The 14,862-nt window shown below is 39.3% G+C and overlaps 1 protein-coding gene across 1 annotated transcript in view; it reads right to left on the bottom strand.

Annotated features, from left to right (window-relative positions):
- CAMK4 (calcium/calmodulin dependent protein kinase IV) overlaps positions 1-14,862 on the bottom strand; it is a 141,235-nt gene that overhangs the window by 70,300 nt on the left and 56,073 nt on the right. Inside the window, exon 2 of the mRNA XM_027671155.1 lies at positions 12,509-12,587. Within this exon, the coding sequence (XP_027526956.1) occupies positions 12,509-12,587 (79 nt within the window). The remainder of the gene's footprint in view (positions 1-12,508; positions 12,588-14,862) is intronic.

Genomic DNA, 14,862 nt, shown 5'->3' with positions numbered 1-14,862 from the left:
ATGTCTCAACTACATTAATGGCAGCACATTAACTTGCCTCTTCTGCCAGGACCTATGAGTTGTACTGGAAAAAAAGGACAAGTGACTGAGAAGGCTGAGAGCAGCAGGAACACACTGTGACTTCCTTCTCCAACAGGTCATCTCAATCCATGAATTCTGTGCACAGGAGCCACAGAGTGCCTTCCATATTTTATCCTGTGTTCCCTGATGTTCATACAGTTTTGGAGTAAATGGAGGAGATGCTGAAAGGAGGCGGTTGTAAGCTATGTGAAGCTGAACTGGAACAGGAATATTTGAATTTCAAGAGATTTGCCTATGTCTCCCTTTATGGCCACTGAATTCATATGCAGATTTGGCAAATCACACCACGTCTGATCTAAAACCCATATCTGATGCATAATATCTGATCTGGGTGCAATTTTGATACTTAAAAAGAAAGAAAACTTTAAAAAAAATCCAAAACCACAACCCCACCCCAGACAAGCTGTTGAAGTATGGAATGAATAAGCGTCATGAATTCCACTTGGAGGCCAGTGAATAGAGGTGTACTCCAAGCATCAATACTGGGTCAAATCCTGTGTCACATCTTCATGAATGATCTGGATGATAGGACAGGTGCACTGGCCAAACAGAGAGCAGGGGCTGATGCACCAGAGTTGCCATTCAGAGGGACCTGGACAGGCTGGATAAAGGGGCTGACAGGAACCTTATGCAGTTCAACAAGGGGAAGAGCAAAGTCCTGCACCTGGAGAGCAACATCCCCAGGCACCAGCACAGGCTGGGGGCTGCCCAGCTGCAAAACAGCTTGTAAGAAAAAGCCCTGGGGGTCCTGGTGGACACCAAATTGAACATAAGCCAGTGACGTGCTGATGTGGCAAAGACATAGTGATTTCCTGGGCTGCATTACAAGAAGTGTTGCCAGCAGTTCAGGGGAGCGGATCCTGCTCCTCAGCGCTGATGAGGCCACACCCAGTCTACTAAATGCAGTTCTGCACACCCTGAGAGACAAGGACATGCTACAGAGAGTCCTGTGAAGGGCCAAGAAGATGATGAAGGGACTGGAGAACAGCCTGGAGATGAGAAGGCAGATTTTACCTGTGAAGTAAAGCATGCAGGATGTAGTTGTTGATGTACTATGAACTGTAGTACCAACTGTCTGGACACAAATACTTTCCAGATCTAGTTCCTAACTGTGGCAACTCATGTGCTTCTTATCCATTAAACATGGAATTACTAATGTGTGTTCCCACTGTGATGATGTAGCTGTAACACAATAATGGCCCAAAAAGAATAACTGAAATTAATTATAATGGCGAAATGAATAATTTTCCTGGAGTCCTGATTAACAGATTTTTGGTTTCTCATTTGTAGAAATTAGGGCTTTCATCTCCAGGGATTATGACTTTGCCCACAAATTCTTGAAAGCCATATACAGAGTTCTCTTGACTTTGCATTTTCTCATATCTTTACATTTAAATCCTATATCTACTGTGTTTGCCACTCAATCCAGAAACCTACAATTATTATCATGCTATTTCTTCTTGTAGCACTATTCTTTTATCGGTTTATAAAGAGCTGAAACCTATATGAGTGTTATGTATTTTGCAGAAAAAAATCTAAATTTCTGGAGGCTGATGTTCTTCAGAGTGCTGCTTAGAAGCCCTCAGAAGTTATCACGTAATCTTGGCAATTCTAAAAAAATTGAAATCAGAATTCCCTCCAGCAATATCATAGGAATGAAATACAAAATAAACCAACTTATTTATGCTACTTCTTTTTATTCGTGGAAATGCTTCCAGCTGTTTTCAACTGCATCTACTGAACATATGCCCAATTGGAGTTTGAAACATCTGCTCATTTAATATATGCCAAGTATAATGGAATAACTTGTTGGAAACAAAGAGTAGTATTTGAAGGCTGCTTAAAGTGAAGGGGGAGGAATAACAATGAAAGTGGGATGAGTTTTTTACATTTGTAGGAAAACAGGTTATTAGTTATTTTTTATTTTTATTCTTTCATTTTTTGGGTTTAGGTGGTGTGTTGGGTTTTGGGGTGGTTTAGGTTTTGTTTTGTTTGTTATTTGTTTGGTTTGGTTTTTTTCCTTAAGAAAACCCTTCTTAAGTAAGTGACTTGAGCAGACAGCAAGTTTAGTTTGGCAAACACTTGTCATGACACTCACCCACACACAGCCATCAACTTCAGCTTAGAAAGTTGGGCTGAACCTTAGTTCTAGCCTTAAGAGATCCTCTGACCAGGTGAAGTTATCTCAAGGAGATCAGATACAGATGCTGACTTCATGATTTCTCAAAGAAAATTCCGTAACAGAACACTGAGATCATGCTGCTTACACAGCTGCTGTGTTAATTTACATCCTTGCTGTTCCATTCCTCCCTACCTGTGGTTAGTCTTCCTATATTTTATCTGGAAATAAACCAGTTTGTCAAGTAGTACATGCTGATTACAGAGTTCTTGGTAAAATAAGTCCTCTCTCCTACAGACCTCATTTGTACTTGCCTCTCTGAGGGGCTACAGAGAACTCAGGTTCAGAAGAATAAATGCAGGATGCCACGTTTTAAGTCATACACTGTTCCTGATTTATTCCAACATCTGAACTGCCAGCACTGGAGAAAACATTGTCAATTCTTATCTTTTGCCCTCTTCATATTTTAGTGCATACTGACAGCTTTCTTTAATTCATTACTCTACAGCATAGCACAAGCTCAGTCTCTCTCCCCCCCAAAAAATAGCTGTCACACCTGCGACGAAAGCACACATATCTGAACATAGCAACTTCCTAAAATGCAGAGGAAGAAGCCTTTCAGAGACTCCCAGCACGATCTTCACAGACAATCCATTTATGCAGAAGCCCTGCCTTCTCCGCATTACAGTTCCACCAGGGTATATCTCCAGATTTCTTTAAGAGGCTGTAACTAAAGGTTTCCAAAGAGGAGGACTTTAATCATGGGATAACCTAGTATTTACCCCTACACCACTACTCAGAAATGCCATCCTTCTGTAGGGTTGCACATTTGCTTTAGGTATTAAGTGTAGCATCACAGAGCATGTTCTGTTCCTATTCCCTGCCCTGCCTCTCAACATTTATGTGCACCCTGGACACACAGAGCTCCTCTAGGCTTGTTTATAGCCATGAAGAAGACAAAGCACTGCAGACAGGGAAGGAGCAAAATGTGAATGGGTGGGTTGGTGGAAGAATATCTGCAGCTGAGATCAGTTCACAGGAGTTCCTGCTAAATAATTCAAAGCTAAACATGTGTAATTTGTTTGGGTTTAGTTTCTTTTATTTATTTATCATCTAAGGATATTATTTAATTTCTCAGAACAACTTATTCAACAGTGCAATACATGCAGTAGGTTGAGCTTCCCTGAACTGAATAACAAGTTGAGCTTCATACTTTTGTCTTTTTTTTTGCTGATCTTTGTATTTCTGAAAAAAGAGCTGTGAAGACCAGAAATGAGTATTAGCTAACTACCTATAAATTAAGTAAGGAAAAAACAGATATAATACATACTGTCTGTTCTTAAAATCTTAATCCAAGGTATGACTTACTCAGAAATAATACAGCAATTCAATCTACATGGTGACAGGTAAAAAATATTTTCTATATTAAGCAATTTTACACAACACCTGCACTAAACTGTTACATAATACAACACAATGGATTACAGATGACATGTTAAAAACTTTACATATGTAGAACAGGCTTTTTACAGTTGTAGAATGGGATTTTTTTTTCTTTTCTAAAGGTTGTCCTGCCAAAAGAATTTTTTTGTTTCTTTTCAAGGAATAAAACGGCTAACAAATTTATTTTTCAGTAAAATTTCCACTTTCACTGACAGGTGTCTGATTTCATACCTTCTAAAGCAAAAAGCTATTGGTAATAGTGCAGAAAAAAAATTTTTTATTCTCTCTTCTTTTGGACAGCATTTATGTAAAATGAACTTCTTTGTTATTCTTTAGACCTTATGCATTTGATGGACTTAACTTCTACTGAAAAGCCACTTTTGTAAAGTAGTGAATCAGATAGTGGGATCCGGACTCCGTTATATATGAAGGAAAACTGGATATAAGCAATGGAAAACTCAAAGCCTTACTGTCTTATTTCTTTATTCAAACTGATTTTGACTGATTTTTTTTTCATCTTTCTGTGAAAACCTAACAGTGTGAACTGCACACGAATGAGATGATGACATTGTTGATGAAAAATGAGAAAACCAGGACAATAACCTACCTATGCAATAGGTAGTACTGCAGATGGACTGCTAAGTAAGAAATTACTGTTTCCCTTTCATTACCAAGAAATGAATGGCCTGTCTGGTGTGTGCACGTGTGTGGATGTGTGTGAATGAATAAGTGAAGATAATGTGTGAGCTAGCTGACAAAATAATTCCTTTTTAATGATGAGTAGTGATGTGCAGTTGACTGTTTTCATGTAGATTTACATATGACACAATTCTTTCTCCTTTTTGAAAAAATCAGAGCATTACATATTAACATGAAGTGAGGAAAAAAATTACCTTAAATATGCATATGTATGTAGGTGTATTCCACAGATCACTCTCAGATATGTGACCAGTATGACAATACTGAACAATTTGACAATACTGACAATTACTGAACAACAGGAGTTAGATTAGATATAGATATAGATACATACACATCATGGCTAGGCTTCATGAACGAAGATTTGGGAAGGGCTCTACCCACATTTGTTACAAGCGCGTTGGTGGCTAAAAAGGCCAATACGAGATAGACAAATCTGGTTGCAAAAGGCACAGCAGAAGGACTCCTTAGGTGGAATATTCTACAAGACACAATTCCTTCTGCAAGACACAATTCCTTCTGCATTGTCTTTTCTCCTCAAGGGTGATCCTGCGTGCGTTCTCAAAAGCGTCAGCAGCGTTAAAGATAGTGTGTCTCCAGACCTCCCGATTGGAGGCCAGAGTAGACCAGTTATGTTGATCAATATGGCCAAGGCTGAGATGTTGTTTCAGGGAGTCCTTGTATCTTTTCTTCGGGGCTCCTCTCTTGTGGCAAGTTCACCATAGAGCATGATCTTAGGGAGGCGGTGGTCCTTCATCCTGGAGATGTGCCCTGCCCAGCGCAGCTGTGTGCTCAGCAACATGACCTCAATACTTGTGATTGCTGCCTGTTCTAGAACAGACGTATTAGTCACATAATCTGACCAGTGGATGTTTAGGATTGTACGGAGACAGCGTTGATGGAAGCGTTCTAAGAGTCGCAGGTGGTGGTGGTAGATGATCCATGATTTGGATCCATATAGAAGAGTAGACAGCACAATGGCTCTGTAAACACTGATCTTTATACTTTTCTTCAAGTGTTTATTTTGCCAAACTCTTTTGTGAAAAGTATATACACATAGATGTGTATAAATATATACTTATTATAAAGTCTATGGAGAAACAGGCATGTGGAGGCAGAAGAAACTTCAAGTGTAAATCCTGTAAGGCCACATTGCAACAAATAGAATTTTTAATTTTATAGCTACAAACACACATCATTTTCTCCAAAAGTCAATAAAGGACCAATTTACTAATTCTGATTATGTCAACTGTGATACATAAGTCTCCAACCATTCCTCTCCTAGCCCGTTCACTGGTGACACTTGTCTTTTCAATCAGTTGTGAAGACTCAACCAAAAGCAGTGCTCCTTCAAGAAAAAAGATCAAATATTTACATGACCCTTTTGATTATCGTTTAATTCCAGCAATTCAGTGCAACAGAAAATGAAAAACCCAGCCAACTATACTCCCTATAAAGATGGGAATATATAGTGTTTAATATATATGTATAACTTATAGCCAGTGTATACATGTGTTTGTATCTGTGTGTGTATAAAATATGCATGTGTTTTTATATCACAGAATCACTTAGGTTGGAAAAGACCTCCAAGATCACTGAGTCCAACCTCTGACCAATTACCACCTTGCCAACCAGACCACAGCACTAAGTGCCATGTTGAGTTGTTTCTTGAACACTTCCAAGGATGTGACACCACCACTTCCCTGGGCAGTCCATTCCAATGTTTAACCACACTTTCAATGAAGAAATTCTTCCTGAACCTCCCCTGGCACAGCTTGAGGCCATTTCCTTTCATCCTATCACTGGTTGCCTGGAAGAAGAGGTCAATTCTCACCTGTCTACAGACTCCTCTCAGGTAATTTTATGGAGTGATAAGGTCACCCCTGAGCCTCCTTTCCTCCAGGCTAAACACCCCCTACTCCCTCAGCCGTTCCCCATCAGACTTGTGCTCCAGACCCTTCACCAGCTCTGTTGCCCTTCTCTGGACTCCCTCCAGTACCTCAGTGTCTTTCCTGTAGTGAGGGACCCAGAACTGAGAACTGAATTTGAGGTGTGGCCTCACCAGTGCCAAGTACAGGGGGACAGGCACTTCCCTGGTCCTGCTGGCCACACTATTGCTGATCTAAGCCAGGGTGCCATTTGCCTTCTTGCCCACTTGGGCACTGCTGGCTCATGCTTAGGTGCTGTTGAGCAGCACCTCCAGGTCCTTTTCCTCCAGGTAGCTTTCCAACCACTTCCCGAAGCCTGTAGCACTGCATAGGGTTGTTGTGACCCAGTATTTGGCCTTATTGAACCTCAAACAATCGGGTTCAGCCCATGGATCCAGCATGTCCAGATCCCTCTGCCATCTAGAAGATCAAAACTCTTACCTAACTTACTGTCATCCATGAACTTTCTGAGAGTAGACTTGATCTGCTCATCCAGATCGATCTCCTCATCCAGATCATCAATAACGAAATAGGACTGGGCTCAACACGGATCCCTGAGGGATGCCACTAGTGACTGGCCACCAACTGGATGCAGCACCATTCACCACCACTCTCTGGGCCCGGCCATCCAGTAAGTTTTTTACCCAGTAAACAGTGCAGTTATCCAAGCCATGGGCTGCAGCTTTTCCAGGAGAATGCCATGGGAGACAGTATCAAAGGTTTTGCTGAAGTCCAGTCTTCCCTTCGTCCTCTAGGCAGGTCACCCGGTCATACAAGGAGATCAGGTTGGTCAAGCAGGATGCCATTCCTAAACCCATGCTGCCTGAGCCTGATCCCCTGATTGTCCTGTATGTGCCATGTGATGGCACTCAAGATGATCTGTTCCATGAGCTTCACAGGCACAAAGGTCAGGCTGACAGGCCTGTAGTTCCCCAGATCCTCCTTCCAGCCCTTCTTGTGGGTGGGCATCACATTGGCACCTCCAGTCATCTGGCATGCCCCTGGTGAGCCAGGACGGATGGCAAATGATGGAGAGTGGCTTGAAAGTTCTTCCACCAGCTCCATCAGCACCCTTGGATGAATCCCACCCAGTGCCATAAACTTGTGAACATGTAAGTGGCACATCTGGTCACTAATTACCTCCTCCTGATTTTCTGGGGGTCTGTTCTGCTCCCTGTTGCTGTCTGCCAGCTCAGAGGCCTGGCTGCTCTGAGCATAACCAGTCTTATTGCTAAAGACTGAAGCAAAGAAGCAACAAAGTACTTCCGCCTTTTCCTCATCCTTTATGACAATGTTCTCCCGTGTCCAATAAAGAATGGAGATTTTCCTTGGCCCTTCTCTTGTTGTTGATGTTTTCATAAAAACACTTTTTATTATCTTTCACAGCACTGGCCAGACTGAGTTGAGCTGTTACCTTTCTGATTTTCTCTCTACATGACCTAACAACATCCTTGTATTCTTCTTGAGTTGCCTGCCCAATGTTCATATATGTATATATGCAAACACTAATGTAATTGAGACTTTTATATATATATCATTATAACCTCCTCCAGACCCTAACTCTAGGTATCCAACCCCACTTTTCCAAAAGGGAAGCCTGTTACCTTTACATCTGCTGACACTCCTCTCTGCTTCATAGACATAAACTATCTGTTGCTCTCAAATTTTCCAACTTACTAGTACATTTAGATTAATTGCAGCACAACTATTTCCACAGTAGGCATTGCTTGAAAGCTGTTGCTCTCAAAAAAAATTGATGTACCTGAACATTTGTCTGATTTTGAACATCAACGAGTCCGCAAGAAAAATGCTGCTTCATAAATACTGATTTTGACAAAAGTACCGAAGAAGTATTAGTTAAGCATCATAAACCATCTGGAGGATGCCCACACATGAAAAAAGTAGGAAATCAAAATGAGAATTCTCCAAAGCAGCCTCTATACTTGCATGCCTCATTGACTGATAAACAGGGGGCCTAATATTTCATAATACTTAATCACTGTTAGGGGACAATACCCATCAATTAAAACCTAGAAATATTAACCAGGCTATCCTTCAAAGCATTGCTGAGAAGCAAATCAAGTAAGTATTATCTCATTTTCACGGATGAAAAATTTGAAACCAAAAGAAATACCCTGGCCAGTGGCAAAACTGAACTGGGAATATGCCAGGACCCAGGCTCCAGACAACCCAGCCCAGTATCCTACTCTCCCTTCAGCAGAGCATGTTGCTTTATTGCCATGGCAGATCCCAAATTACTTCAGTTACTGTGGTTAGAACTTGGTAGACCTATAATGTAGGCAGGCATTTGCTGTCTTAGTTTAGAAACTGTGGAAGAGAGGCCATCTGTTCTGTTTGCTATTTTTAATGCAACTTGTCCAGACTCGGATAAGAAATTTAAGGTGGAAGTGGATCTAATTTCTTGGAAGGTATTCACCTGCCCAGATTCTGACACACTCTCCAGGCTGCCTAGCTTCCTCAAAACACACTAAATGGAGGAAAAGGTCTGCAGATGAGAGGCTTCATGTAATAAATAGTACATATATATGTTTCCTTTCTTAGAGAAACCTGTGTTCTTTGAATATGATCCACATGCTGTATGTTGTTTGCAACAACAACCATTCCAGAAAGACTGGTTGTAAATAATCACATAATTTTTCAGTCTTAGCTAAAAAGCAGTATCAATCATGTTTGTAAAGTGTGTCCTAAAGATATTTCACTTTTCTTAAGCACTGAGTCATCAAGAAGAGGTAAAATGCACAGTGAAAACCAAAGCCATCTCATATTTGCAATTGCAAGTGTAAAAGTTCAGCACTGTACTCTGTTGGTTAGCTGAATTTTTCTGAAGTGCTATATGATCTGTTTTTGCCTCTTTCTTGCTTCATGAAATAGATTTCCCTACAAAGAAACTTCATTATTCAAATCTTTACATTTACTACCTGTGTGGAATTTAAGAGGCCTGAATATAGCAAAAATCAAATAATGAATATATATTACAATCCTACATTTCAATTATGCTCAGGAACTAAGCCCAAAGTTTGGAAGAGCAAATCTAAGGCAATAATTTGACATGCTTATTCCTTCTAAGAATTATTACAAATGTAATTTCTTACACATTATCACAGAGTGTTTCTCCCACTAATCCAAAAATCATTTTTTCTTTGAACCTCTTTATCCCTTCTAACAGTTGTGTTTTAGCTGCTGTAGAACTTATGGTTCTAACTTGCCTCATTTCCTAACTTTGACGTTCAGAGGCTTTAGGAATAAGAACCATAGATGTCCTTTGAAATAAATTTTATTCACCTGAAGTGTAACTCAATGGATTCAAAATTACTCCTAAACTTGGGCTGAATTTGACAAAACCAAAACAAACAGGGAATGGAAGCATTCTGCTTCAGTAGTTTTCAACCAACAAAAAACCTTTTTTCTTCCTTCTTTCAGAATTGTATACAATTTGCACTAACAGTGAAGAATGATTAAACCTCTAAATTGAAATACTGTATTACCAACATTTTGTTTTATTTTATTGACATGAAAAGATTTGTATAAACATGTTTTCTTCTGTTTCTCTTTGTTGGTTTAACTAGCAATAGGAAGAAAAAAAAAAAGAAAAAGACCCCAAACCATAAATCAAAAAACTCCCTAGAACATAGATCATAATCTACTACTATTTTATTAAGCTGGATGGGGAAGAAATATTAATTACAAAACCTCCCAAAAACTCACATCCCTCAATAAGCATGTATTGTTAGAACTAGCTGATAAATCTTGCCCAAAATTATATTCACTCTTGATTCAGAATCAGGCAAATTAAAAATTACCCTTACTATTTAAACAAAAAGAACACTGATAGGCATTTTCTGTTTCTTGCAGTCTGTTCCTAGAAAGCCACTTCAATCCTAAGGGATCATTGGTTCTTGTCTAAGCTCTCCCGTGGGACAAAGTAATAATTTCTAATGCTTTACTTCAGCACTGTAGTGATCATCACTCACAAATCTGGAACTGACCATCAGCCACCAGATTCCTAATCACACATAACTTCTTATCACTTCCAGAAGAAGCAGGACCACCCTATCCCTGACCCTCACCCTACTTTTACAGACCTTCTCCTCAGAGTCAGTCTTGTTTGGTGCAGTGTTTAAAGTCAGTGAATTTTAATGGAAAAATCAGAGTATTTCCTCTTTTGTCATTTTCCTTTGTCTTCTTCTAATTTCATGTGTTCTTCAGAGATCCCTTATGTGCATTTAAAAACAGAATTGAAGAAACAGGACTCTTATCAAAAGCAGACAATCACAGGCTCTTCCTCTTTTCCTCCCATCCCTTCTTCTCCATTAGTGGACTGCCATTTATTTTTCTAACTATTTTTAAAAAGCTAGCAGAAAACCTAAGCCGATCAACATTTTGGTGCATGATTTGGCTCACACGTAGCTAATTTTATACTGAGATACTCTGAGCAAAGATCAAACCTCCTGCTGTAGGAGCACTGTAACACAAATAATTCTGTCTCTGTGAAAAAAAATTACATCTCCAAATTGGACAGACACAAGCGGTGGCACGTCCTTACAACATTGTCTCCCATGTTCTCAATTATACAAAAAAAGCTCAATTGTGTAAGAGGAATACTTGTTCTTGTAACAAAACATCCCAAAGTGTATCAATTACAGTGGGAACAACTTAGCTCTGTGAACTGCTTAACCACACTGCTGTTATAATCATGGCTGCATTAAGCCAACCTACTGCTGCTGTGAAAACAACTTACATAACAATAGTCTTTCTTCTTCATTTGCCATTTTTCCTACACTTAAACAAAAAAAATCTGTGCTACAGTAAGTCTACCAAAAGTCTAAATTGACTAGTTTCAGACATAAATAGATACATTTAGCATTAATATGGTGATTGTGAGCATGAATTAATTTCCACAAAGAAAAAAATCAAAAGGCAAAGAAATAATTTTAAGTAATACCGTTCTTCCTTGTGCATTTTAGAACAAGGATTATAGGAAAGTACACTCCTAAAACATTATGGGAATCATTGGCATAATGAACTGATAAAAGCTTGAATATTAAGTTCTCTGCTTTTCCATAGGTAGATCATAGCCTGCAGCAATGCAAGCTCCTCACATGCTCTGCTTCTTCCAGTGCACCAGATACAAATTCAAAAGCAGTACATACAACTGAATTGTTGTGCCAGCTTAAACTTTGGCTTACTTTCAAAGATGATAAATTAATGCCAACATTTTACTTATATGAAACCCATTCATTATGTCTTGCACTGAGACCACCAGTTAATTCACCATTTAGACATGTTTACACCTACCCACCGATCATTATGTTTCTACATGTGAATGTTCCTGAACTTTATGGATTAATGAAGGATTTAACACTAGAACAAACTGAATCAAACCCATTCATGAATAAATATCATGTCCATGCCTCACAGCTCACTTGCTTTCTCTCAAACTCCTCTTCCCCTTCTAGGAATATGAGCAGCTCTACCCTATGCTCACACTCTCCTTCTGCTTGAAGTCTCTCAGTTCATTACTCTTCTTTCCTCTCTAGTCTCTCTTCATGCTTTCAACCATGTATTTTGTAGCACACACAAAACCAGCTGTGGTACAAGTGTGATATATATGGAGCTCTAAAAAGGATGTATCATCTCAACTGATTCTCTTACAATTTTGCAGGAGTAAAAAACCTCCACAAAATATTTAAATTTACTTGGGTTTGAATTGGTATTTTAATCAGTTTCTGAAAAAGATAAATTGTGTCATGGTATTTTTTGAGCAAAACAATGTATTAAATCAAAGTGAAACGACTGAACATTTAAATTATTCAGAATGTGTTTCTTTTCTATAGTGAAAGGAAAAGATGCATTTGTCTAAAATATTTTGCCCAAATCTAAGTCTACATAGATAACACCAGATGAAGGTATAAACAAGATTTGTGGGTATAAAGCATTCCCAGTACAGTACTGTTACCTCTAACAGCTGTTTCAATGATAAGGAGCCAAAGAAGCTCAGTCTCATAAAATACAAGCTTAGCAGGGTCCTAAATCCAGCATGTTTTCACCACACGAAGAAACTGCATCAAAAAAAGAAAAACAAAAGAAAACAACAACAAACAAACAACCAACAACAACAACAAAACAAAACACAACAACCAAAAAAACCCTCAAACCCAAAAAACCCCCAAGGAAATCCCAAACATATTCCAAATCAAAACAAAATAAAATGACTTACTGTCTTCTTCAACATTTTGACGGCATAAGGTTTCTGGGTCCCTTTCTGCCTGCATCTGTAGACAATGGATGTAGCCCCACTAAATTAAAAAAAAAAAAAAGGAAGAATAGTTGTAAATACAACTCTTTGAACTTGTTAGTAAACAGAGTTGCCTAACTGAAACTACATTTTCTATTCCTTCCACTTTGGGCAAAAATACCACACTTTTCTCCACAAATAAAAAACAAAAAAAACAACAACAACAAAAAAAAACCACCAAAGAAACCCCAAAACAAACCAAAAAACCTCTCTGATGAACCAGTGAACTTCAATAGTTATTCAGCCAACAGAACTTCCAAGAGCTCAGGGTCCTCTTTTGGTCACACCTTTTCCATCTCCTGACAATTCCTGAAGGTTTCCTTGGGGTATCAGGTGAACATATCTTGCCCCAAACCTGTGGCAACATATCTTGTCTTTGTTAAGGCAACATTTGCAAAAATTAGTTGCATTGGGTTTTTCCCTAACTGTTGATGGCAGTAATGCTGAGAAAGAAGAGAAAAGACAATTGTTGTGTTGCTCCCTGCCCAGTTGCAAAAAACAGCCAAATTTGGCACCAGATGGAGCAAGCAGCACTTTTGGTTAATTCAGTGGAAACTGGTGGGGCTTGCTCATAGCAAAAGTGAACTGGAGTTACATCTTCTGGTTGCCTTCAAGGTGTACTCACTTGAACGTGTTAAATCTGAGCAGTCATAACATAAAATTATAACTCTGCTAGGTGGAAGGCACTTCTCTGAGTGGGAGGTTGGGCTGGACAGTCTCCAGAAGCAGGCTCAACTTGCTGTGTTACCATCAAGGAAGCGACCAGTACTCTGTCAATTAGTTAAACAGAGGAAAAACCTCTGGAAAACCATACTGGCTACAAACTATTCAGATACCTTTATATTATACCACAAAAGGGATGCACTGAAATGCTATGCGTCAGCAAGGAATTTAAGGCATTTTTGAATGCTTCTGCCCTCAGGAGATTTGTCACCCACTCTAAGACTCAGCACTTCTGAGTAGCTGTAGATTTTTAAGCTAGAGGAAACTGCAGTTTTCATACATAACTTCCTGAATAACCACTGCAGAACTGCATACAGCAACTCTGCAGTGAGTTAATTTCATATATACCCCACACCAAACTGTACAGCAGATCTCTGAACCAGAGGAAACCCACTTCAGTATGTCTATAGGAGATGACCAGGAGCTGCACAATGACATGAGTAGCTTTCTTTTGAACAGTAGAATGGCACAGCCACTCCTGACTATATGAATAAAGCTGTGACACAAGTTTTATTATTCTGAGTGCAGTGCTGTACAAAACTGCCATGCGTGCTCTGCACTTCTGCCCCCTCAGCATGGCCACAGGTGCCAGATAAGGCTCTGAGTAGGCACATCCATATTTTTATGAGTACGTCTGTGAGCACAAGAACTGGCATTTGATTGAGAAGATTTTTTCCAGAGAGACCTCTTCATCAGGAAGGGTCACCTATGGCAAGGGTTATGCAGCTCAATCATTTGAGGTCTTGTGTGCATCACACATAAAGTAATCTTCATCTCAAATGTTAAAATGATTTGTCTCTCATAACAGTATATTGATAAATGTGTGGGAATACTGTGAGCTTCAGTGACTCCCAGAATCATTACATTAATTTAACTAGATCTCTCCTTGGCCAAATCTAAAAAGGCTCTATGTAGCAAGTAGAAAAAACCCCACCACATTAAAAAAAAACCCTCATATCTTTTAAATACAAACAAAAATGTTAAAAGATAGAATTCTAAGAACCTGCTGTATTAAGGTTTCTATTTCCAGTACTTCACTTCAGGACCGTAATGGAGAAGTCAGTGCATAAACTGCAAATCACTCTTGTACCCTGCTTCACATATGCAGAGTACAATATAAACATTAAACACAGTAGTTTACATGTGTTCTTACTAAGTAGGTAGCACACTTTCTAATAATTATTGTATTTGAGTGAGGGCAGAATTAGATAAGCTGTGCAACTGATGTTCTAAATAAATAGATTACCATTCCTGTGCACATTTCTAGGTGTTCACTGATGTTGTAGCAATGGAGGGCAGTAACTGTCTCTCAGTAATGCTCGTGTCATTGTTTGCTTTACCAGTTTGTAACCTGGTGCTGCAAAATCTTCAATGTGAATAAGAACCTATGCAGCAGAACACCCCTGATGATTTAACAGCAGTGCCTTGGTGATGAGACAGACAGCTACACCACCAAGGATATTCTCACACCACCTTTAACTTGACTGTACCCAAGGCTGGAAAACAGGCAGCATAATGCTTGAAAAAGGAATATGACAGTCTGGGGACACAGG

This window comes from Neopelma chrysocephalum, unplaced genomic scaffold (genome assembly GCF_003984885.1).
Source record: "Neopelma chrysocephalum unplaced genomic scaffold, ASM398488v2 Primary Assembly neopelma1_97034, whole genome shotgun sequence".
Lineage (NCBI taxonomy): Eukaryota > Metazoa > Chordata > Aves > Passeriformes > Pipridae > Neopelma > Neopelma chrysocephalum.
This window is presented reverse-complemented; position numbering and strand designations above follow the sequence as displayed.